We start from the raw sequence: 24,643 nt of genomic DNA, 5'->3' as shown, positions 1-24,643 counted from the left end.
TAAGACAGAGGATGGGCAGGAAGAAGAAGGAAGGGAGGAAGGGAGGGAGGGAGGGAGGGAGGGAGGGAAGGAAGGAAGGAAGGAAGGAAGGAAGGAAGGAAGGAAGGAAGGAAGGAAGGAAAGAAGGAAGGAAAGGTGAGGCATCTAGGGTGTGCTGATGATACACTAGAGGTCCTGAGCCCTGTATGAACAACCCCCCCCCCACTCCGAGAACATGGACTCCTGTCTGAAGTGCCTTCACCTCCCTCCCAAGGACTAAAACAGCCTGTTCACTACTCCTTCTTTCTGGAGAAGGCTGGGAGAACCCATTCCTCTCACCTGCCCCATCTCAGGAAATTCTTTTGTTTCTCCCTTGGTGCCTCCATCTCAAGAGAGACCATCTTATAGGGTGTGGGGGAGGGGCAGACGCACCAGAGGAAAGAACAGCGCTGCTTTCCTGCTCCTGCCCTTTCTAATAAGATGCGCACTTCCCGGAAGAACCGCCCTGCTGCTCTCACCAACTCCGAATTCTCCAGTCTATCAGGAAGCGGCTTCCTCTCAAGAGACACATCCCACTAAACTCCTACCATCGCTGTGGCTGAGGCCTAGGGCCTCCTTACCTTAGTGGCTAACCTGCCCCTTTCTCAATCCTTCCTACCCCCCCCTGTCTTCCTAATGCCAGGTGTGCCTGCTTTCCCCCGCATGTTCTATTCTGCACGCTCTGGGTCATGGCCACCTCTAAATATCTCCTCTCCTATTGGTCAGTAACTTCCACATTGATCTCCTCAGTACAGATATCTTTAGGGGCTTCTGAGATTGTATGTAACCTATCCAAGGACTTCTCAGAAGCTGCTGTACAAATTGGATTTCTCTCCCCTCCATCTGGTCCCTCTAATGTTGCCTCCTGGCTGCAGGGAGTAGCCGAGTGCTCCTGATGTGTCCCCAAAGGCCCCAGTGCTTCCTCTTCTTGTCACCTCCAGCAGAGCCATCATTACTCTGACTGGATACTCAGAGTTAAAAATGGAGCGATAGGAAGCCCAGCCAATCATACAAGCGTTGCAGTTTGGTCCCTAAAGGAGATGGGTGCCCTTAGAGCACCAGGGGACTGCTGCGTTGAAGTGATCTGTAGGGTGACACAGTGGGCTGAACAGATCTCTCCAGAAGCCACTCCACCCAGCTCTGAATGTGACTTTATGTGTAACACATATCTCTGCAGATACAGTGAAGGCTGTCAAAATAATATCGCCCTGGGTTAGTGGTATAGACCCTAAATGCAGCGACAAGTGTACTGATAAAAGAGAGGAAAAATAGGGAGAGTCAGACAAGGATGGATCACAGGAAGAGAGAGGTAGGACTGGGGGCGGGCAAGAGGCCAGAAATCCAAAGGACTCCCAGTGCCCCAGCAACATGTCATGGATTCTCTGAGGATTTGCTATCTATGTAAAGCTTTGGATATGTTCACCCTACTGAGACCTGCTCAGCCAGAAGCTCTGCCAGGGTTTCAGATCCACTGAAATCCACACTATCGTTTAGGTAGCATTGCTAGGCCCCACCCTGAGCTCCTGATGTGGTGGGTCTGACTGGAATCCAATAAAACACTTATCTACTCATCTGGGAGTTGCTCTGGGAACCAGATGTGGAGGTGGACCCAGTCCCTGTGAAGGGGGCCCCAGAGCCCCAAGAACATGTTCTATAAATGCCACATGATAAATGTGAGTCAGCCTGTCTCAAGTGTACTTTCTATGAAACTCCTTTTCAGTGTTATCTAATGATCTAGCAGCAAAGGGGTTCTTAAATACCTGTTGAGTTAGTCAAAAGCCGTGTATAAATCAGCCTAGATTAGATGTCTAGAGTTGAAAGTTCTTACCCCACCTAAAACTTTCTACCTGTCTTGGCTTCAGCATCCCTTATAATTTATTGTATTCAATTTCCACTTTTCTGATCCATAATTTGAAATTTGTTTGTGATGTTATCGGCAGTCATTATTCTGCAACTTGATATATGTGTTATAATGGTAAAACAACAGCAATTTTCTTTTTGAAGTTAGATATTGGTGCAGTCTGTGCCAATGGGGCATTTGGCAGTGTGTAGATAGAGGATGTTTGGTAGTTACAATCACAGAAAGTAAACAGAGAGAGAGAGAGATGGTCACTGGTCCAGACTTGGGGCCTAGTGCTACTAAATGTTCTTTCTCCAGAGGACTACCCTGTGCCATGAAAAGAAACAATAACCTATCCATAGCTGATATTGATAGCTTCTTGGTGACATGACTTCTGGGCCTGTGACTCATGTTGGCTGGACTTACTTCCTGTGAGCATCCTGTGTGTGTTTTACTGGTCCTTCAGAAGGGCTCCACACCGTCTTATATATAATGTGATTTAATTCTTCTAGCACATACTTCTTCATATGCAAGTCTAAGCACTGTGAGTTTTCAAGAACCTCTGAGGTGTAAGCCTGCCCGCAAAAAAAGTCACAGCGCCAGCGCCAGCAAGAAGCTAGGGGTGGTAAAAGAGCGAAATAAACAAGAGGAACCCAGAGGGGACAATATCTAGTGTGTCAGGAAAATTCAACCAGCAGACAGAGCCAGTGCGAGTTGGTATCAAGAGTTATGACAAGGAACTGACTCATACAGTTGTAGGAGCTGAGCAGACAAGCCCAAATTCCATAGGGTGGACCACCCCAGTTCTTAGGAATGGCTGAAGATTCAGTCCAGTCCGTGATACAGTTTCTGCTGCGGCTGCTCTCGGGCCTTTACACTGATTCACTCAGGCCCATCCAGATGGCCCAAGGTGAGTTCACCTGGCTGTGGACTTTAAACACCGCATCAGATACCTGTACAGCAGCACCCTGGTTTGTGTTTGTTCTGGTTTTTGAAGAACGGAAGAGTCATCAGTGGAGAAGTGGAGAGGAGACATTCCAGACAGCTTGATGCCTAAAAACTAGCCAAAGCAAACAATGAAAAATGCCCTGGGTGGAAAGGAAGGCAGGTGTCTGGACTGGCTGGCTGTGCTCCGTAGCCTTTCTCTGACCTTCAGCTCTCCATTTTCTCATCTAGAGAAACAGGTTCAGCAGTTGTCAGATCTTTTCACCAAGGAACAATGAGATGATGTTTTATGGCCATGATGGTGGTGATGTTATGTTGATGTGAGCTGGGGTCACTGTGTTGGAGGAAAGGCTGGTAGGAAAACAGAGCGTCTTGTGACAAGCTTTATCTAAAGTGTGCCTCTTCAATCAAGGAACAAAGCATGAGCCAGCAATCTCTTGATTCATACTGGTTCCTAATGACTAAACACGAATGAGAAACCTATGTATCAATCTATAGCCAGTTACTGCAAAGTCATATGCTTTGGGCCTAAGACAAGGCAAATTTCCTTTTTAAAACAGAAGTAAGCAGGCTGTATTGTTGGTACTTGAAGTATTGGTGAGGAAGAATCACTTATTATAAGTACTGGATGCTTTGCCTTACTAGGAAGAGAGTTAAACCATTGACAAGGAGCTTGCTCCAAATTTAGGTAGTGACTGCTGTGGCCAGTTGACAGTCGCCAAAGCAAGCACCAGTAAAGGCCTGGCAGAGTGAGAACAGGCTGGCTTCTTTCTCCCAGGGCTGTGCCCTACTAGCCGAAATGACTCTGCTAAGCTAGTCTCTCCCCTAGTTTGCAAAGCCATATGTATTTTGAAGGGAATTTAATCCATGTGTTCCTGAATCAGTTTTGGCTAAGTCATTAAGCAGTTATTTTGTAAATGTGATTTCATGTTTGAAGTCTCTTAAATGTATTTTTAGTAGATTTTCATTCTGCGCAAAGCTCATTTTCTCGTGGCTTGTTTTCTTGTTTGGCACGCTGTGCATCATCTCAACACATCTCACGGTGGAGACACAAGGGAAAGCTTGGGACCAGCAAGTCCAGTGCGCTGACAGGGCACTTTGAAGCAGCCGGTGTCTGTTTGCAGGACTGTGAACCCTCTTCAACTGCAGGTGCTATATCCCGAGCTACTGTTACCCCAGCCACATCACCTTCCTAGCCCTCTCCTACCCTGCTTCCCACATGGGCATCATGAAGAGGACTCAGGGACAGCAAGAAAAGGGTGAAGAATGAAATCAAATTGCCTCCGAAGGCCTGTTTTTATGCTTTGTCGTGTGAGCCTTTCTTTTCAAAATTGAGTTCATTCTCCTCTTTTACCTAGTGCCCTTGCCCGCCGGGAGGATTAAGGAGTCTGATAAAATGTCTACAAAAGAGAGAAATAGAATTGAATTAAGAGTAATCCCCTGCTTCTTACTCTCGGAGCAAATAGAAAGTGTGATCTACTTGGCCGAAGCTAATTGAAAAGTGGTTTCTTCTTCTTCTTCTTAACTAAAAGAAGTTTGAAAAGGAAAGTCTTTGGATTCCTATGCTGTGGGTCAGGCTGTGCCTGTGCGTTCAAGTGAGGCTTGAACGCCAAGGACGCTGCTGACTACACAGGGCAGTAGAGCAGCCATGTTTGGGATATGACTGAGCTCTGGGCCAACCCTGACTGCCTCTTTCAGTGGCATTCGCCACCTGCAGGGACAGGTTTAAGCAGTTGACACTTCCCCTTGGGCTCTGTTGGCCTCTGGAGTGGAAAACTGTTTGTCCTTAAACCTTTCCTGAGCTCTATATAGTTGTGGTGTTGTTTTGGGTTGTTTTTTACAAGGAAGTTGAGATATTCTTTCGTGGTATTTTGTAAGGCAGCGATGGCTGTTGGCAGATTGAAGTCTCTGTGAGAGTTATAGATGTCTTCCCCAACATATGGAACCTTTGAGGGTCTTTGTGGACTTTAAGAAGCCCACTCCCTGTCATTTCCACTATATTAAAACCTGTGCAATCCCATCCTTAGTCCTTAAATACACATTTAAAGCATAAAAATATAGAACACAAACATATATGTAAACATATGTATAACTGAATTGTAAATTGTTGAAATGGTATTTTTCATAGGCATTAAATTAAACACTTTTTACTTTTTTCATAGTTTATTTTGGAGCCAACTAATTATTATATGGCTTGAGCACTTTAGTCCCTCAACCCTGACCTTGCAGTGGCTAAAGTCACCTCTTGCTTCTTCATTCCTTCCAGTTCCCCTCACCCTAAGATAGAACCTAGGCCAGTGCTTCATAACTGTGGCTGGATGACCAAGCAGTTGAGGAAAGGAGAACAAGAATTACCAAACAGAGAACAGCTGGAACATGGAGTTTAGCACTGATGTATGTCTAGCCTTCTGAACTTTTATTTTACTATTTATTTATTTATTTATTTATTTACAGTCATAGGAGAGCTAAAAGGACATTCCACAAACTGTCAATTCAAGATGTCGTTGGGAGCACCCTGGTCCACACCTGCAATCCCAGCTCTCAGGAGGCTGAGGCAGGAGGATCACAGGTTTTGGGCTGTCTTCTACACAGACCTTCTCTGTAAAACTATTGTATTTCTGTGTTTTTCTCATTGTTCTCTCTCAAACTGTTCCTATTCTATGACAGCGAAGGCACAGAGAGAACAGACTGCAGGGTTTGGGCATCTTTTGTAAACAGAGGCTTTTCGTCCCACCTGGTCCTGTGTCCAGTGCTGTGACAGTTTGTGATAAATTATCAAGATTTATGATCCTTGACCACTTCATGCTCTCCTCTGCCTTTTCTTCTCTGTCCATCTGAGCTGTGTGGAACACTGATGTGTTTTGTGTAAGAGGAGAGGAAACAACCAGTTGAATTCATGCATTGGGCTACTGTCTCATTTGGAAGGGAGGAGACGGAACAGTGTCTATTAGCACTACAGGCAAAAGGACAAAGTCAGGCCCATTGCAGGCACCTGGCAGGTAGGCACCTGGGCCCTGGACATGAAGATGGTACCAATCATTAACCATAACTCTGCTCTTATGATCCTATCCCACTTTGGTAGTACTTTATGTATGAAACTTGAGGCTTCATTTTAGTGTACCCCACCTGGCCTCTTGGAGATTTATCCTATTTTTTTTCTAAGAGACCTCAAACAAGGTCTTAATGGGAGATCTGGTGCATGGTGCGAGACATGGGGGCCTGAAATACTATCAGGGCTGTGGTAAGTCCAGCTCCTGAATTTGTACAGTCACTTGGCTCTATAGCTTCGTGTTTAGAATGAGCCCACAGGGTCAAGAACTGTCACTGGGACTTCTATCACTGGTGCCTGGACTCTGCCTGCAGCTTACTGTGTGTTCATTTTCTTTTGCACTCAGTACGCTTTTGCATCCGTGACTGCCCCCACCTCCTCCTCTGTAAACAAGAATGGGAAATGTGTTGCTTCGTTCTTCGGCTTTACCCGCCCCCTCTGTATCCAAAATAGCTGCTTAGAATTCATGAGAAAGTTGTCTTCAGATGTTTATAATCCTGCAGAACCCCCCTTCTGTTTTTTATAATAAGACGATGCGGATGTTAGTGTTTTGGGTTAGAGAGGCTAGCCTGGCTCCCAGAGTGTCTATGACAGGGCAGCAGTACTTTTTACATCTACTTTGTAGCCTGTCCCAGAAGCAGTGGTGACCCTTGAGACACTGCCCTAGCCCTACAGTATAATAAACAGGATCAAACAAAGCACTGGGGTGGGGGTGGGGTTACACACAATGGTTGTGCTCTGGGGCAAAGGCAAGGAAAAGCTCTGGTAAACGCAGTGTACCCCAAATTATATAAAGAGCATCCCCTTCTCGGGCCAAGCCGACTCAAGAGCATTCACTGCTAACCAATGAACCCTTTTGGGGTTTAACAGCTCGTAATTTGCACTGGCGATCGCCCTGTTGCTCTGAAGTTTTACATCTTGCCTTTAAAGTTAACAGTTGTACTTTTTTGCTGTGTTCCTCCAGTAACAGCATTGTAAACACGAGGGCTTTGCATTTTAGCCTAAATTTGAACAATGTGTTTTTAAAGGAGCGCACCACATCAAAGCCAGGCTGTTGGGGCACGTCCTACGAATTCCTTTCTCTATAGTATTTAAAGCTACAAATGACTCATAGAGTCGCATTCCATTCAGATCAGTCATATTGGCAGAGCTCCTCGCTGGGGCCTTACTGCCCTTACTCTTTGTAGCCTCAATCTTGAAAGCAGGTGTGGGCATCCAGCCAAGACAGATGCCCTTGCCTGCTGTCTTCAGATCCCAAGGAAATCTTGGGAAATTTTGCCCTTGCAGCAGTAAACCCGAGGCTTCTTCCAGACCATCAGTTTTGTTCTTGTTTTCTTTTCTTTCTTGAGAAAAAGGTCTCGGTTTGTAGCCCTTGCTGGGCTAGAACTCAGCACAGAGGCCAGGCTGGTCTGGATCTCACAGAGCTCTGCCTGCTTCCCAAGCGCTGGGATTAAGGTGCACACCGCCATGCCCGTCCTTCTTTTCCTTTATTAACTCAGATAGTCTCCGTATCAAACTACTTTCTCTTCTCCGTGCGCCTTCCAAGCTTTGCACTTAATATTAAGAACATTCTGCCAAACCAGTGGTCAGAGTTAGGGAAATTATGGGGAAGGGAGCTTTTGTACTCATAGTTTTGAAAGCAACATGGGGGGATATAAGGGCACTGGGCTGGAACCTGACTCTGTCTACACCAGGGCTATGAAACCACGTGTTAGAATCACATACTTTGGTGGTGCAGAGGTGAGGGCATGTCAGGGGTGTGAAAGACCTTGGCCTGTGTGGCTGAATGAATGGTGGCTGCGCTGCAGAGAGAGCAGCTTGGGAAAGGACTTATTGTAACGAGTTGCACCCTCACGGATCTCCTCCAGGCTGGGTGCACGACTCCTCGAATTCACTTGGTCTTCAGAAGACAGCCATGCACTCTCTAGATTTCTACAGATAATGAAGTTGAGAATCAGCCCAAGAGCTTGTCTGAAACAAAGGGGAATAAAGGGAAGCTCACATTCAAACTCCTCTGTAGCCCCACACCCAGCTGAGAAGCAACAGCGCAACTTCGGGTGCTTATTTCAGGCTTGGCACCTGATGTTCGGGTTCTGCTGGCTGCAGTGACTTGAAGAACAAAGCCAGGCAGCCTGAGCAAGCTGCTGCGGAAGCTGGGGCGCTGTCTTTCCCGCCTCTCAGTTCACTGGAATATGTGCCCCTCTCTGGAACTCAGCTGCCTTGCTCTGGAATCCTGTAATGTTTATGGTCACCTGGATACCACGCACTGACTCTTCTTTCCACACTCTATCCAATGGTTTATTTTTGTTTTTTGATGGGATCTCATGTAGAGCAGGCTAGCCTTGGGCTTGTCATTTACCCAAGGCTGAGTTTAACCCCTTGTCTCCGTTTCCCGGGTGGTAGGGTTAAGCATGCACCATCAAACCTCACACACTTTATCAAATCTTTTTTTCCTCTTGAAACTGTAGAGAAGCCTTCCAGTACTAGCTTTTTATAGGACCAAACCACATGTCGAGATGTTTCCAAACTGCTCAGAGAGCGATTTGCCCCCCACTTCAGCTGTACAGGATGAGTTGGGTTCTAGCTTTACAAAGTTTGGTTCTGAATTCTCACTTCTGTTCATAAAGGAAGCTTTACTTTTTTGGCAATGGTGGACAGGTATTTCAGAGTAACCCACATTCATTGTTGTCAAACCTCAATAATATAGACCACCACTCCTCAAAATCATTTTTGAGATTAACCCTGGCCACAATGAGGCAATTAGAGGCAGGCTATTTCAAGAGTATATAAATCTCCCTGAAAAACCCCCAGGAGGCTTTATGCTTTAGTTTCGGGGAAAACTTTTTCTGCATATATTAAATGCAGATACACATGTGGAATGCATACATGCAGACACAAGTCCTGCAAGAACATGCATGAATACATGATGAGGCTCACAGATGCACAAGATCAGGATTCTGGCCAGGAAAGGGTTTATCTGACCTAGCAGGCCACACAGAGAGTGGGCCGTGGACGCAGAGTTAGGTTCAATGCCATCACACTCCAGACCGCATGCTTCCTCTAGGACGCTTTATCACAGCATAAACAGTTTATCCACAATTCCTCGCTGACTCTGACCCATGTAAGAATAGCAGAACTCCGAGGACCAAGTCCCAAGGCTCCTGCTTGTTTGTGTATTTCTCCAGAAGGCCTCTCAGGCTGCTTATCTCAAAGCTTATCCACTTGGGGTTGGGGCGTCCTCACCTTCCAAGTTATCCGCCTGGTCTTCCACTCTGAAGGCTTGGACATCACACTTGCGACAGAGTGCCTCCTTTGGCTGATTTTCAGCACCACTACCCCTTTGCTTTTCTTGGTTTGTTGTTGCTTTGGCCTGGCAAAGGATGTGGCCATAGGACAGAAGCTACTTTCTTTCTCGTGGTGGATCTACCCTGGCCTGTCCTCCCTTAGTACCATTGGCCCAGTCCTGTGATTGACTACCTCACTGTCATGGCCAGGGTTCCACCTGCAAGAGATGGATGCCCGGGGGAGGGAGGGGAGCTTTTAGCTGTAATGATGGCTTTGAACCATCACCATGCCTCCCTGGTCCCGTAAGGCTGTCAGGGACAATTTCCCAGGCCAGGGGTTATTTCCATGATTATGCATTGATGTCAGTATGTCTGGACATGCGGTTATGCACTGACCAGGCTTGTGGTGTTTGAAAAATGGATACTGTGAATATTTAAGGCTTTTAAGACAGCACTCAGTGCAATCAAATATATATAATACATCTCATTTCCCAGTCTGTTTCTTGCTCCTGGATGTTCACTAATGTGTTAAGAACTCTAGAGCCCAGGCAAATTTGTGAGCTTTGTAACAGGCTGAGCTGTGTTTCCGAAGCCTAAGTTTCTTCCTAGCCTCCACTGCTTGAGTTCCAAGGGCTAGCATGATTGGGCTCCTGTGTGGTCCCTCGCCTAGGGTAATAGCCTCCCCCTTGTGCCTGTGGTGGTCAGCAAACTCTTCATCTTCTTCCGAGGGCACCAGCCCCATTGCAGAGGCTCTGTCTAACACCTGTCAAAGGCTTCGCCTGCCTCCACAACCCCAGTGAAGGTATAGACCTCATTGTATGGCCTTAGGGGACGAAGGGCCACATTTCCAGTCCATAGCAGGTGTCTTCTGAACTTGCACCAACAGATAGGGCACAACAGCTACCCGAGATCACAGGGTTAGCCAATGAGGATTCCTGGCACAAACCACTGTGTGGGGGTGGGTGGGGTACAGGGGCTATGCAAGGAAAACACCACCCATGTCAAACCCCAGCTATTTCTGCTCTAAGCTGCTGTGTCAGACATTGTTACGGTGAGAGATGAATGACCTGTCTTTTCTCTCCCTTCCTACTCCCATTCTCTTTTCCTCTTCTCCTTCAGTCGGATTTCTCTGGATTAGCACATGGAGTGGGGCCAGAGCGGGTAGGCGGGCCGGAGGAAGGGCAAGTAGAGGTGTGTGAGGGTGAATCTTGATTGTGAACGTGTTTAAGTCCAGTCCCAGGCAACCTAGCGCCTGTTATTCTTGAGGATGCTCCTGCGTGCAAGTGGTACCCGAGTAATAGCAACTGACCCGGGTTGGAGCAGACGCGTGAACCAGTTAGCGTGACCACACTGATTAGGCTTACATCATGTTGTGTTGTTATTACTGCATCTGGTCTTATCAAATAGTCACAAATTGTATGGGTCCATCTCTCTCATGTAGAGCTTGGGTTGGTAAGGGAGCTGCAGACGGGAAAGTGAGCAACACAAGGCCTATGCACAAGAGCAAAACGTCATTCTGACTTTGGAACCGATGAGAAATCCCTATATTTGTGGCCCCTCTCTTGGATCCTTGTTAGTCTTTCCTCAGAGAGAAGCGTGGTGTGATACAGAAACTGCTAGATGCTGCCATGTAACCTGCAGTCCACATAGACAGTAAACAACTCCCTAATGCTCGGTGCAGCATCCTCTGTAGGGCCCATCTGGTTCAAAATGGCCCTTATTCTGCTTACAGTGCAGAATGCTTGCCTGACTGGAATGTGCCCTAGTTTTCTAGTCTGCAGACTCCAGGTTGTAGGCCTCTGCTGCCACCTGCTGGCAAACGCAAGTACTGAGTGGAACCTGCTGGATATTTTCAGATGGAAGATGGTCAGTGTCAGTGATTAGTGTACATCACACTTTCACAGTCCCTCGGGAACTCAGTAAACACTGAGTGTCTGGGCTCACCGACAACCTCACCACACCCAAATACATTTCTCTTTTTTTTTTCTTCTGACTTGTTTTTTTGTTGTTGTTGCCGTTTTGTTTTTTTGAGATAAAGTTTCACTATAGCTTTGGAGCCTGTTCTGGAGCTTGCTTTGTAGACCAGGCTGGCCTCAGACACACAGAGATCTATGTGCCTGTCTCTGCCTCCCGGGTGCTGGGAGTAAAGGCATGCACCACCACTGCCCTTCCCCAAGTCCATTTCTTAACCAAGTTCCCTAGTAAGTCACATACAGAGAACAGTGAAGACCACCTCACTGGACCATTAGAGACCAGAGTTCACTGAAGGTTTATAAGCAACTCCACCACCTCCTGCTGACCCCAAGAACGAGTAACTAGGTAACATCTTGTTTGAGATACCCAGTCTCCCCAAAGATCAAAGCTTTATCCTCCTGGAACTCAAAAGAAGTTTTTACACTGATGCTGGAGATACGGCTCAGCGGTTATGAGTGTTCGCTGCTCTTGGACTGGACCAAAATTCAATTCCCAGAACCCATGTTGGGCACCTCAAAACCCTGTGAAACCGCAGCTCCAGCACATCCAACGCCCTCTTCTGGCCTCTACGGGTATCTGCACACACACATATGCGCATGTGCACACACACACACATGCACACACACATATAAATAAATAAGATATATAAAGATACAAGCTTAACAAAAAATCTACAGTAAAGAAACTTGGCAAAACAGTCTTTAACCAATTTTTTGGGGTTAGCTGCACCAGTAATCCACCCTGTTGGGGCCATGTGGGACCAAGAGTACACCAGTGGCTTTTTTCTTCTTAGTTGGAACTTCAGTCTAATGAAGAGGCCAACCACCAAGCAAACGTAGCTGAATAATTTCTATTGGTTATCTTGTCAGGCAGTCAAGGTCATAGGAAACAAGAATGACTAAGAGACACCCACAAACCAAGCATCTACGTGGACTGTAATCTCTTGGATTGGACCATGGAACAAAAGCTTAGAAAGACTGACAAAAGCCAAATGAAGTCTGGAATTGAGGTCTTGGTAATATGTTGATGGTTGTTTCTTAGTATTGACAAATTATCTTAATAATATAAGGTATTAACATTACCAGAATTGAATTTTCAGTTACCTTTGCCATTATAATACATTCACACACACACACACATACACACACACACACACACACACACATTCCAACAAAAAGCTTAAAATTACTTTTTATGTTTGGGGAGTGTGGGGCCAGGGCACTGAATGAAACCAAATGAGTTGGAGGACAGTGGCAAGGAGCACAGGATAGTGGTTCCCTGTCCCACTACCACAAGTCCAAGTCAAAACCAAGCACGCTCTTCCAAAGAGGGTATCCTGGCTGCAGACTGAAGTCAGGGCAAATCTGTGCTCTAAGGGAGGGGGTGCTGCCATTCCCTGAAGACTACCTGGGAACCAGTATGGGCACACAAACCTCAGTTGCAGGTCTGGGCCAGCTCTCACAGGTACGCATGCAGAGTCTGAGGTCCTGATAGAGTCGTAGGGAGCCCACACCTGGTGAACTGTACATGTGGGGTTCCCCTCTGTATCTGTGAATATGTTTTTTTACCATTGGTTAATAAAGAAGCTGCTTTGACCCATTGTAGGGCAGAATAGAGTAAGGCAAGAAATCCAGGGGGATAGAGGAGGAAAGAAGGCAGAGTCAGGCAGTCGCCATGGAGCTGCCAAAGGAGAAAAGATGCCAGAACCTTACCTACCAGTAAGCCACAGCCTCGTGGTGATACACAAATTAATAGAAATGGGTTAATTTAAGATATAAGCGCTAGGTAGGAACACGCCTAAGCTGTTGGCCAAGCAGTGTTGTAATTAATATAGTTTCTGTGTGATTATTTGGGTCTGGACAGCCGGGAAACGACGGCTTACATTGCTCAACTGTCATTCAGCTGCTGCCTTCTTGCTCTTCAGTGTTTCTCTAAGAAGTGATAAATTCTTCTTTCAGAAGAATTTCGGAATCCACAGTGAACTCTCGGTGCTAGGTTTTGCCGAGCCTCAATCTCCCTCAAAGGGGATATTAACTTCAGGGGGCACATTCAAGAGTCCTAAGTAAAATCTGGCATTTGTTGGGAATCGTAGCTAGGGCAGAGGGAAGGTGGTTTCCAGTGATTTCAAACAGAGCCAATGCCTGAGTCTCCATCAGACAGCGACATCCTCAGACTTAGATTCTGGTGTTAAATGAGGGACTAGCACATCCATGCCTCGAGCACCATGGAGAGAGAAGAGGGCTTGAGATCTGTGTCTGTGGTAAGTCACTCCAAACCCTACCGTCTCCAGTCTCCATGCTTCTCCTGTGAAATAGATAAGAAAATTCTACCTAGAAAGATAAATGGGACCAAGACCTCCCAGAACAATGTGGAAGATGCTCACGAATGGAAGTGTAAGGATGAAGCCGTTCAGATTGACCTTTATAAATTCCTTTATGGATGGCATGGGCAAAAATGGACAAGTGTATTAGAAATCAGTCAAGGAATAAGACGTCGGGGGGGGGGGGAGGCAGGGTAAGCTGGAAGGGAGGGAAGGGGAGGGGAGAGGACAACCCAGAGGCTTTAAAAGAAAGACATGACTGGAAAGACCTGAGGATGAATAAATTGGAATATTTGAACCCTTGTAAAACAAGCAAGGAAGCCACATGCCCTGTGGAAGGGATGAGTGTGGTAGTCTGTGTTCTGGAGCTCTTGTGTATTTCTACATATGTGTCTGGTTCCCCAGCTTCCATTCATAAAAGCTGATCTAATAATATGCTCCCAAGAGAAGGATGGTAATACCTAGGTGGGCATGTAGCAGAGTTAGACCTTCGGACTCTTTCTGAGAAGCAGTGTACCCGACTTCCCGCCCCTGACAGGTTCATTTACTCAGGGGGTTCCTGGCCTCTTGATCCCAAGTCACCCCTGTCCAATAAATGGCCTCAGCTTCAACCAGCTGGAGGGAAGAGGACAGCGGGCTATGTCGCTTTCCATCTCAAAGCTTTCCGTGCTGAGATCTCAGGTGCCAGTTGAGATTGGGGCTTGGCTGGCGTGGCTGATTGGCAAGATGTAAATGTCACTGTTTTTCTCTCAAGTCATGGCTGTCTGTTACCCTTCTTTCAAGCCATTTCCACATTATGAAAGTCACATGATTTTAGGTGAAGTCCAAGATATTTAGAGAGAGAAGATCATACATAACTAATGATCCTGAAAGTAAAGTTGCTCCTAAGTGCCTACGCCCATTCAAAGATCATCTTTTGAAATTAGTAGACCTGGGGTTTCTTCCAGACGTTTCTGATATTTTTTAAGTAAATGATTTAGCGACTGTCTTTTCAGGAGCCTTTGCAAATCTAAGAAAGTAACATTCTTGAAAGAGCTTAGGGGGCCCACGCCGCTGCCCTTGTTCCTTGACAGACATACCACAACATGCTAGTGATTTGTTTAGAGTTTTTCTTTTTATTCCTTGTTCAGCTCTCTAGTTTAAGGGGAAAATATGACCACGTCCTGCGAGGTCACCATCGTATGCTTTGAGTGGTGTGAGTCCTTACTGGCTCCTCTGCAGATCTGTGAACGGCAGCAAATTAAACAGCCCTGTGCCCACTCGTGGTGAAGAGCAGGGAAAGTGACCATCAACACGTAGCACTCCTCAGCGGTTCTCATCTGGTGAAAACCATTTCTCCTCCTTTAGCCATGAAACGTAGAGATTTCTGTATTATACAGAAGGGTAGAAAACTGAAAATTTTTCCATCAAGAACCACAAATCAATAAATTGTATGATCTCAGTACTGGAGCCGTCATGGAGCTAAGTCATCTTAAATAGGAAATGTTCCCCGGGCCCTCTGAAGCATGTTCGCCGCTTCATGGAGTGAGATTGGGGTCTGACCTCCGTTTGCAGGGACATGGGGTGAGTCCCATAAATACTAATATTCATTGCCAGGCTCTTTAGAGCAGAGCCATTTCACCCACCCAGGCCTGTAAATGTTCCATGTGTGATTATTTAACTAAACAGGAAAAGTCCATGCTGGACCCTTGGGCTTCCCCAGCAGCCCAAAGGCTCTTCGGTGTTACAAAGTTGTGCTGCCCCATGAAGTTTGTTAATGACTTTTCGCTGTTCATTTCTTAGCAAACTTTTAGTAGCTAACAACGCCACACGTGTGCAAATCACTGCTGAAAGTATCTGCAGACGTAACCCGGCTTGCTCTTTAAGGAGTTCCTGATGTTGGGATTTTATTTCCAGTGTGTATTATGGAGTTAGTTCAAACACAGACATTTAATAGTCTGCCTGGTGGTGTGAGGGACGTAACAGGCGTTCCCTGCATACTGCTAAGTGATAGATATGCAACGCCCCCTGCAGTCCTCTTAACAGTCTCACAGGGCGGTGGGGGGTGGGGGGGGGTCTCACCATTCCAGTTCATGAACTAGGAGACCAAGACCAACATGAGGGAAGCCACTCACTCAAAGATACGTAGCTATGTACCACCAGTTCTCAGCCTTCCTCATACCGCCACCTCTTAATACAGTTCTTCATGCTGTGGTGACCCCAACTGTAAAATTGTTTCGTTGCTTTCATAATTGTAATTGTGTTACTGTTATGAATCGTAATGTAAATATCTGATATGCAGTATATCTGATACTGGACCCCTATGAAAGTCATTTGACCCCAAAGGGGTTACAACCCACAGGTTGAGAGCTGTAGCTATAAAGGAAGGAGGAGGGATCTTGTAAGGTCATTGCCCTCCAGAGCACTGGAAGGCAAACAGCCCCCTTGTTCAGCAGCACCTGCCCTGTAGAAACCACCCACGGCCTGTTTAATGAAGCATCTTATCTGGGGCGTGTTCACGAGTCCAAAGCAGATCGAGGAAGCCATCTACTGATTCTCTGCCAGCGTGTTCTGTTATGAAACTGGTGACATCTTCCACCTGCCTGAAGCTGCTCCAGACCCTGTGCTATATCCCTAGCCACCTTGAGCAAACGTCAGAAACATGAGAATAAGGCTCTGGAGACATGCCCACAGGACCCTGGACCCTCTGGGTTCCAGAAGAGAGAATGGCAGTAGGAACAGTGGGTGGAAGTTGCAGAAGTGTGTCTAAAGATGAGTGCAGAGAAAGGAGCTGGATGGCAGAGTAGACTGGAGCCTTGTTCCTGGCCTCGCGCTGACCCAGAGTGCACACACAGCAAGCAGGAGGTGACTGATGACTGATGGCTGACTTAAAACATCTCTCAGAAGATCAGAGATTTATTTACACTTAAAAACTAAGTAGGGCTAGGCGGTGGTGGCACATGCCTTTAATCCCAGCACTCGGGAGGTAGAGACAGACAGAACTCTGTGAGTTCAAGGCCATCCTGGTCTAGAGAGTGAGTTCCAGAACAGGCTCCAAAGCTACACAGAGAAACTCTGTGTCAGAGAAAGAGAAAAAAAAAATGAGTGGCTTCATGTTTGGGTCCTGGGTTAAGCCATTCAAATAGCAGGGTAGCTTGTTATTACCAGAAACTGAATTTGAAGAATTTTAAAAAATGCCCAGAATGTGAAACTTCAGTTAATGCTACTGTGCTAATGGAGATTGTGACGCCATGACTCTTATAAAACTGGACCACTCTGCTCTGTGTTGGAATTTAAGGAAATGGGAGGTGAGATTTTAGATCCAGGCCTTTGATATTAGCTGAGCCTTCTTACACTGCTCTTTTCTGGTTTTCTGTGTTCAAGTCTCAGTGAGTCCCACATAGCCATGAAGAGAAGCACTGGGTGTGGGTGGAACCGTCAGAAGTGGCGAGGAGGTACGGTGTCTAACTTGTTCCCTGGTTCAGAAGTGATGGCAGTTGGGTAGGTTATAAGAGGCCAGAGAACCTTGGCTCAAGTACTGCTCCTTTCTCTACTGGCCAGGTGACCTGAGATGTCTTGCTGACACTGACTGTCCTTTACTTAGCCCATCTGCAGAACTAGTTTGGGAACAGAAGCTGAGTGAAATCGGAGCCCTTGAGAGAGCTCTATAAATGGGGTGACTTTCATGCCTCTGAGTGCCTAGGGATGTGAGTCCTCTTTCTCCTCTCCTCAGCAAGTGGCGTTTCTTCTGTTGGCCAAGCTTCAGTTCTCCTTGGATGCTCTGCAAATGGGTCCAGAGAGAGAGAGATAGAGAGGGAGAGGGAGCACGTGCACACGGCCTACTCACGCTGAGCACTGGACCTGAGGAACTCTCACCGTCTGCCCCCTAACTCTTTGCCCCTCCTTCCATCATGAAACAATTAGTCCTCCCAAAGGCAACTGTGAATCATCTGTCACAGAAACACAGCAGAGGACACTGGCTTTCTTTGAGAGTGTGAGGACACTGTCCGCTCCCACTGCTTTGTGTCCTGTGGCAACCTTGCCACGTTGAACTGCTCCTGATTCTAATCAGAGTCCTTGCCCATCTGCAGCAGGCCGTCAAGTGTTGGCCCGCTTTCATAAGTACAGTTAGAATTCTCTTGTTAAAAACAGCCACAAACAGCAAAGTTGGATTTGGATCTGATTATATGAAACAATTTTAAGCAATAAACTTGTGTTGATTTGATTCATGTAGTTGGCATTTCAGAAATTCACTATTTTGAACAAAGAAAAATTCCTTTATAAAAACAGCAAAAAAAACTTTATAGGATAAATCTTGAAAATTCATAAAATGTTTATGGTGAAAGTTGTTTAGTGTTTTTATTCACTGTCGTCTTTAATCTAGTTTAAGACAGTGACATGCGTTTTGCTGTACTCAAAGACCATAAAGTAAAGGCTCATCATTAGTGATGAACATGGGCACAAGTCTTTCTCTGTTCTCTTTGATTGTTCCAGTCAAGAAGGGATAACAGGCATAAGAGGTCATCAACCCGGGATCTCAACAAAAGAGGACTAGTTTGAAGTAAGTATCAGGGTCCCAGTAACAACACATAAACAAAGTCACGCAAGAGTTTCTTGACTAGTTTTTGTGGACTTCTCTTGGACAGATAAAATTCCAGTTGGCTTCAGAAATCAGTTCTCCCTGGTCTCTCTACCAGCTCACTATAGTTGTGACGTCTATCCACCTTGTCAATGCGAACAACAATGAAATAAGCCATTCGTAGAGATCGAGCAAGAAAGATCGCATGCCCACTTCCTTTCCTTCAGAGGATGCAATTGTCCTTCTCATCCTCTCATGTGGCCAAGTGAGTTCAAAGCCTTTGCTCCCCCAGTCAGCCACAGCCGTCCTGGGTGGTCTGTGATGGGTGATGCCTCTGGAAGTGATAAGTGCAGTTAATACCATATTTATTTGACAACAGCTATGTATTTGGGACTGGTCCAGGTCGTGAGGGGTGAGAAGTGTCATAGCTGTCCCCTGCCATTTCTGAGCTTCTGTCCCTGGTAGGAGGGAGCAGAGGTACACACAGATGGCATCTCTCTCGGGCAGAACGTGGCAGCTATTGGATGAGGACAATTAGCAGAGAAAGTCTGAACGCTAAAGAGTTTGTACTAGGGGAAGATTTCAGGGCTGGTCAGGTGTTGACAAAGGGAATGAGACTTTTCATTGCTATAGGTGATGTGAGAAAGATTCATTGCCAGTTAGCAGGCCTTGCAGATCTAGGAGTGAAGAGATGACCTTTTAGTGCCACCTTCTTACCTGTATCCAACAGAGAGCATGAAGTTTCTTCCTGAGGTTTAAGATCAGACTGTTGATATGGGATGTCCTTCTGCATGCTGTGAATTTGTGTTGCTTTCATTGGTTGATGAATAAAGCTGCTTTGGCCAATGGCAGGGCAGAATATAGCTAGGTGGGAAAACCAAACTGAATACAGGGAGAAAGAAGGCGAGGTTGAGAGATGGCAGCAGCTGCTGGAGGAATAAGGTGTAGAGCATTGCCAGCAATTCACGGGGTGTTTGGTGACACACAGATTGTTAGAAATGGGTTAATTTTTATGTAGAGCTAGCCAGTAAGAAACCTGTGCCATTGGTCAAACAGTTTATAATTAATATTAAGCTTCTGAGTGGTTATTCTGGAACTGGCAGGAGGGAAAGAAATCTCCAGTTACAGACTATATATTTCTCCTCCATGTGCTAACTGAAGTTCTTATACTGTCAGAGCCTATATTTGGAGTATGTCTACAGACTGAGGAACCTCCCTCCCAGTCATGTGACCTTTACATATTATGTCTGTCAGCTACCGCACTGTGTGTGTTGGGTGGAGGTGGGGTGAGCTGACTGAGAAGGGCATTAAAAAATCAAGGCAGAACACGAATCCCTTGAGACATGACATCACCGCCACTGGGTCAGTCAGCTCTGCGCCTGCTCTCCCTTGTGTATGCTGTCCTTCTCCTCCCGGAAGATGAGACTCATGTGTCTCAGGTGTGCTTCTGGTACCCAGGCTGGGAAGACAAGCAGGTTAGAGGGAGGAAGGAGAGGCCCCAGGGCTAAGCAGAAGTCAGGCAGCATAATCAGCAGTGGGCTAGGGAGGAGTTAGTTGAGTTGGGCATAAAAAATGAAAGCAGCCCTTGAGACATATGGAAGGTTAAGTGATGAAAATTAAATTATGGAACATGGTAGAAGAAAAAAGTCAAAGTGGGCCGAGTGTCAATAAGCTGAGTATGAATCAAGCACATGGGCTGAACCGTACTAAAAATTATTTGCTCTCTGTTGAAATTAGTATTGACAGCTGAAGTTAAAATATGTTTGCTATGTGCCTTTTTCGTGTTGAAATAAGGATGACACCAAACAGCTGGTTTTCTCCTCTTGGAATCCTAGGGTACACTCTTCCTTGTAAATGTCAGCGCGATGGATAGGCAGTGTGTGATTTCCCTTTACGCTTTCTCACTGCAGGAAATACCAGAAATGGCCCAACACCCTATGGGTTCCGACTCACGCCAGAGGAAGAAATGAGGAGACAGCGCCTTCACAGATTTGATGGCCAGTGACGTGGCGCCACGCCCAGGAAGACGTGGTCCAGCTGTGTGATTGTAGCCCGTTCAGTCTACTCCCCAAGCCCCTAATTCATTGTAAACAAAAGCAGAGTGCACCATTATTGTTACAGATCACTCATGTCTGCCACGAGCTGTCACTCCATGGCCCCCATATGTCCAGATTCCCCAGCCAGGCTGACATCTGGAAACCAGGCTTGCCCTGGAAGTGCACAGCTTTCCCTGAGTGACCTATCTAGCCCTATGTTCTCTCCTAAGCCGAAGGTCACCTCTTCAGCTAGGACCAATTTCCACACACTCCCCACCTTCCCACCCAACTCAGTTGCACATTTACACTGGAGTTGAAGACTGTGTCCTTTAGAGAAAGTATTTTTTCACCAGGTGAGAGGATCCGCTCTCACTGTGCCTCGGTGCCCTGCCCGGCAGGAGGTGCAGTGCCACCACCGCTGGTCCTCCTGGCAAAGTTCCATGATGATGCCGGGAGAGGATGTGGCTGCCTTCCTGGGGTAGTCCATCCACTTTCATGCAGGCTGCTTGGGGGACTGTGTCTGCCTGCTGTTCACAACCCCTGCTTTGCTCTGCGTGTAGAATATCTGACTGGAGGGGAATAGGAGAGAACTAAAGAGGAGAAAACACCACTCACTCATCAGATAGCAAATGGCACCAGCAATTGGGGTTCACAGCCACACCTCCAGGAGCAGGACACTTGTGTAACTACTCCACAGAACAGCGGCACTAGCCCCACACACACAGAGCAAAGCGGAGATGAACAGTGAATTTTTCACTGGGTATCCCATTTGCTGGAAGTATTTCTTTCTTCACCAAAGTGCCTTTTCTTGGTCACTGTTGTGCCTGGTGTCTGTCATAAACAGGCATCCAAAAAAAAAAAAAAATGCCCCAGAGAACTACAGTGTTTAGAAAACAGAGTGTCCGAGTCACGGAAGGCATTTGTGTTGCTTGTGTTCTGAGAATAAAAGGACAAAGCCAGAATTATCGCTACTACCTGACTGTTGTGGAGCCTTTAGTTCAAAGGGAGTTAGGAGCAACAAATGATGCTCCTATTTTAACTCACATTCGTGTGTAGTTTCTGTAGGCAGGCTTTCTTACACACAGTGCAAGCATCTACAAAAACATACTATTCATGCAGATGAGCTCTGGAGGGGAGTGCATGGGACCTGACTTCGTTTACAGTTTTGTATTCTGTTTTTAAAAGTGTATGTGCGTGTTGCTTTCAGAAGATTAATTCATAAAATAAATAAAGAAACTTGTAACCAGTAAAACCGACTTTAAACTAAGCACTATATGTCCATTAAGAAAATTCACAGGCCGGGCATAGTGACACACACCTTTAATCCCAGCACTCAGGAGTCAGGGGCAGGAGGATCTCTGAGTTCAAAGCCAGTCTGGTTGACATATGAAGTTCTATGCCAGCCAGAATACACACAAGCACACACATACATGCACTCACACATGTATGTACACACAGCGGAAACCCTGTCTCAGAGAAAGAGGGAGGAATTGAGGGGGGCAGGAGGGAAGGAGGAGCAGATGATGAAGGAAAGAAGGAAAGAAATTCACAGTGTGTAAATAAAACTCCAAATGCTCAGCTCTAAGATGAGCTGGTGCCCGGGGTTGACATTTTGAGGCTATTAACGTCTCGGTTTTCTGTTGTGTGCATTTGACACATCTGGTGCATGCCAACTGTGCAACTCCATGTCTGCTTGCTCATATGACCCCACCTGGATACACTTGACACTCGCATGCAAATGGGCTAAGCAAATCCCTGAAGTCTGAAAGCATTTGGACAGGCCATCCAGCCAGTGGTGCCTGAGCACCTTGGTTTAATTTGTAATCGGTGTAAAGTCGCAGTTAGTTGATGTTATGAATTATGCCCATGAGCCTGGTATCTTTAAGTACATTTAAATTGGAGTGGTCTGGACTCGAGAGATGGCTCAGCTGTTAAGAGCACTGACTGCTCTTCCAGAGGACCTGGGTTCAATTCCCAGCACCCACATGGCAGCTCATAACTGCCTGTGACTCCATTACCTTGCCTTACCTTCCCTGTCTCCCTCACTCCACACTCGAAGGCTAACTAAATGTTATTTTACCACCACAGTTCATTTTCAATTATATTAGAACTCTGCTAGCTTGTATGTGGAAATATTTTTATTATTTTTTATGTACCTTGAATCTAATAATAATACCTTCTTGCTTTGGACATTGGACTCCTAATTTTGGATGGTATAGTTATGCGGGTTTTTTTTCTTTATTTATGAAGTGGAATGTCACCAAATGTTTAGAACAGATGTGGGAAAGGTCATTTTAGTTCTAAGTGAAAATCAGGTATCTTTCAGAATAAAGATGTTTTGGAAATTATGGTAGTTATGTAATTCAAGTAATGGGCTTACCCATGCCTATTGTTTTCTGTGTCTGGAATTTTTTTCTTTGTTTGTTGTTACATTTTGTTTGGTTTTGCCCCATTCGCAATGAGGAATGCTCAGTTATGTCACAAACTGGAAGTCTACTAAGAAAGAGTAGAGACGCTGATTACCCCTCCTAACAGGGAGGTAATTAGCACCGAAAGCCGGTTTTTAAATTTGGTTTCTTTATCAATAATCTTCCAATTGATTGTCTTTTATGTTCCCAGGGTACCCAGTTCCCAAAGCTTGGTGTGGGCAGTCAGCTTAAAGACTTCTTCATTCAGAATCTTTTCCTGGTTCTCAAGGAGGAAGGACTAGTGAAGCTTACTTCCTCTTGAGGACTTGAGGAGCCTTTGCCTATGATTGGCAGTGTTGCCTGTAAGAATGCCTGCTGGCGAGGCTGGAGCTAAGCAGTAAAATAACTGGTCTCAGGGCATTGCCAGGGGAGCTGGCAATGGGAATGACCAGAGGTGACCCTGCCACAGAGCGTGGACCTCTGTTGGAAGCCCGTGTTCAGGAAAGAAGTGTATTCCGTTACTCCTAAGTGTATCATTTCTTCTACCCATTCCCTTGGATCACTGCAGCAATTTTTTAACTTAATTCACACTCCCCCCCTCACGTTTTTTTTTCTCCTCCAGTGTTTTAGAATCGCAAGCTCTCAGCTCTGAAGGACCTTGAAGCCTCTCGATTCATTGCTCTGCTCAATATTTAAAATATGTCTTCACTCAACTCGACATACCAATGCCAGTTGGGCTTCCAAAACCCATTTTAGCCGTACCACTCATCATCTCAAATATCTTTTATTGTTTGTCTGTGGACACATGGTAAAGGTCAGAGCCATTAACCTCAACAACCGGGCTCCCAGCAGCTTTGGACCTCGGCCCATGTGTTCCTAACAGCTTGCTCACTGGTCTTCTCATCCAGGCTGCGAATGCGTCTCATACTGGGATCTCTTCATTATTGGATTGGCATCTCCTCTCCCTCAGCCCATTCTGTCCTCCACATTCTGTCGCCAAGTTGAGGCCTTTCCTAGAGACCACAGCTCACATCGCAGACCTGCTGTTTTGTTTAGTCTGCATCTCTTGATAGCCACACGTTAACTTGGCAATACTGATTGTGCCGTGAGAGTACATCTTCCTTCCGAGGGCAGGACCTGGGAGAGTATAGTCACGTTTCTCTTTTTCCTCGCGGTGCCTTCAGCAGTGTTTTGAAATGTCGGAGCATTTCAGGAGATACTTGAAGACCGAAATGAAAAGACGCTCATCCCTATAATGACAGGTGGTAAACCAAAGTGCTTCTCAAACTCGTGTGTGTGTGTGTGTGTGTGTGTGTGTGTGTGTGTGTGTGCGCGCGCACGCGCGCGTGCCCAGAGGAGCCAGAAGAGGCTATTGGATCCCCTGAGACTGTGAGCTGCCCGACATGGGTGCCGTGAACAAATTCCAGTTTTCTGAATGAGCAGCTGCTAGCCTTAACCACCTAGCCATTTCTCCAGGCCCCAGTACCCTGACATTTTTTGGCACAAGTTCTCTTTAGACACTGATCCTGAGAGTCCAGGGATCCACCTGACCCCACCCCTCTCTGTGCTAGGTCTGTATGGACAGTACCTCTCCAAGCCTGATTGTCCATAGGTGTTGGGAATCCAAACTCAGATCCTTACCAACCAAGCCACTTCCACTCTCATTTTGCGTTCTACAGCAAACTGGCTTTTCTGAGACCAGAGGAGCATTGTATCACCCATTTTAAATATCCCCCACTTTTAACAAGAATACCCATGTCCAGCAGCACGAACTGTTGTGGTTTGGATATGAAGTACCCCGTGTGCTCGCCCCGTCACCCTTCAGGCTGATGTGTTGAAGCCTTGTGATGCTAATGAGAAGCGGTGATTTTCAGAGGTGGAGCCTAGTTGGAGTGAGCAGGCCTGTGCTTGGAGGCTTTGCTGCTCTGGGCCACTCTTGGTCGCTCTCAGTCTGTTTCCTGGCCACCATGAGGCGAGCAGCCTCTGCTCCTTGCTCCCACAGCGTGAGATTCCGCTGTACACCTCAGTTAATCCAGCAAAGCTCCAACGGAAGCTGAGTTCAAATAAACTCTCATTCTCAATTGTTTCTCTCAGGCGTTTGATGTCAGCGATGAGAAGCTCGCTAGCACAGGAAGTTACAAGTCCCAGTATCTAACTGTGCGTGTCTCCTCAGTTGGCCTTCACACCTCAGCCTTTCAAATAGTCCTGGAA

At 46.3% G+C, this 24,643-nt stretch overlaps 1 protein-coding gene across 3 annotated transcripts in view; it reads left to right on the top strand.

Moving 5' to 3' along the window:
- Positions 1-21,276, top strand: part of Rhbdd1 (rhomboid domain containing 1) — a 195,012-nt gene extending 173,736 nt beyond the window's left edge. Inside the window, exon 7 of one of the 3 annotated variants that reach the window (XM_050161016.1) lies at positions 19,899-21,276. In XM_050161016.1, coding sequence (XP_050016973.1) covers positions 19,899-19,993 — 95 coding nt within the window. In that variant the 3' untranslated portion in view covers positions 19,994-21,276. The other 2 variants (XM_050161015.1, XM_050161014.1) reach the window with 2 other exon arrangements.
- The last annotated feature ends 3,367 nt before the right edge of the window (positions 21,277-24,643 follow it).

The sequence above is a fragment of the Alexandromys fortis genome, unplaced genomic scaffold (genome assembly GCF_014885135.2).
Source record: "Alexandromys fortis isolate MF-2015 unplaced genomic scaffold, M_Fortis_MF-2015_v1.1 scaffold_98, whole genome shotgun sequence".
Lineage (NCBI taxonomy): Eukaryota > Metazoa > Chordata > Mammalia > Rodentia > Cricetidae > Alexandromys > Alexandromys fortis.
The sequence above is the reverse complement of the archived record's forward strand: the minus strand, read 5'-3'. Positions and strand labels throughout refer to the sequence as shown.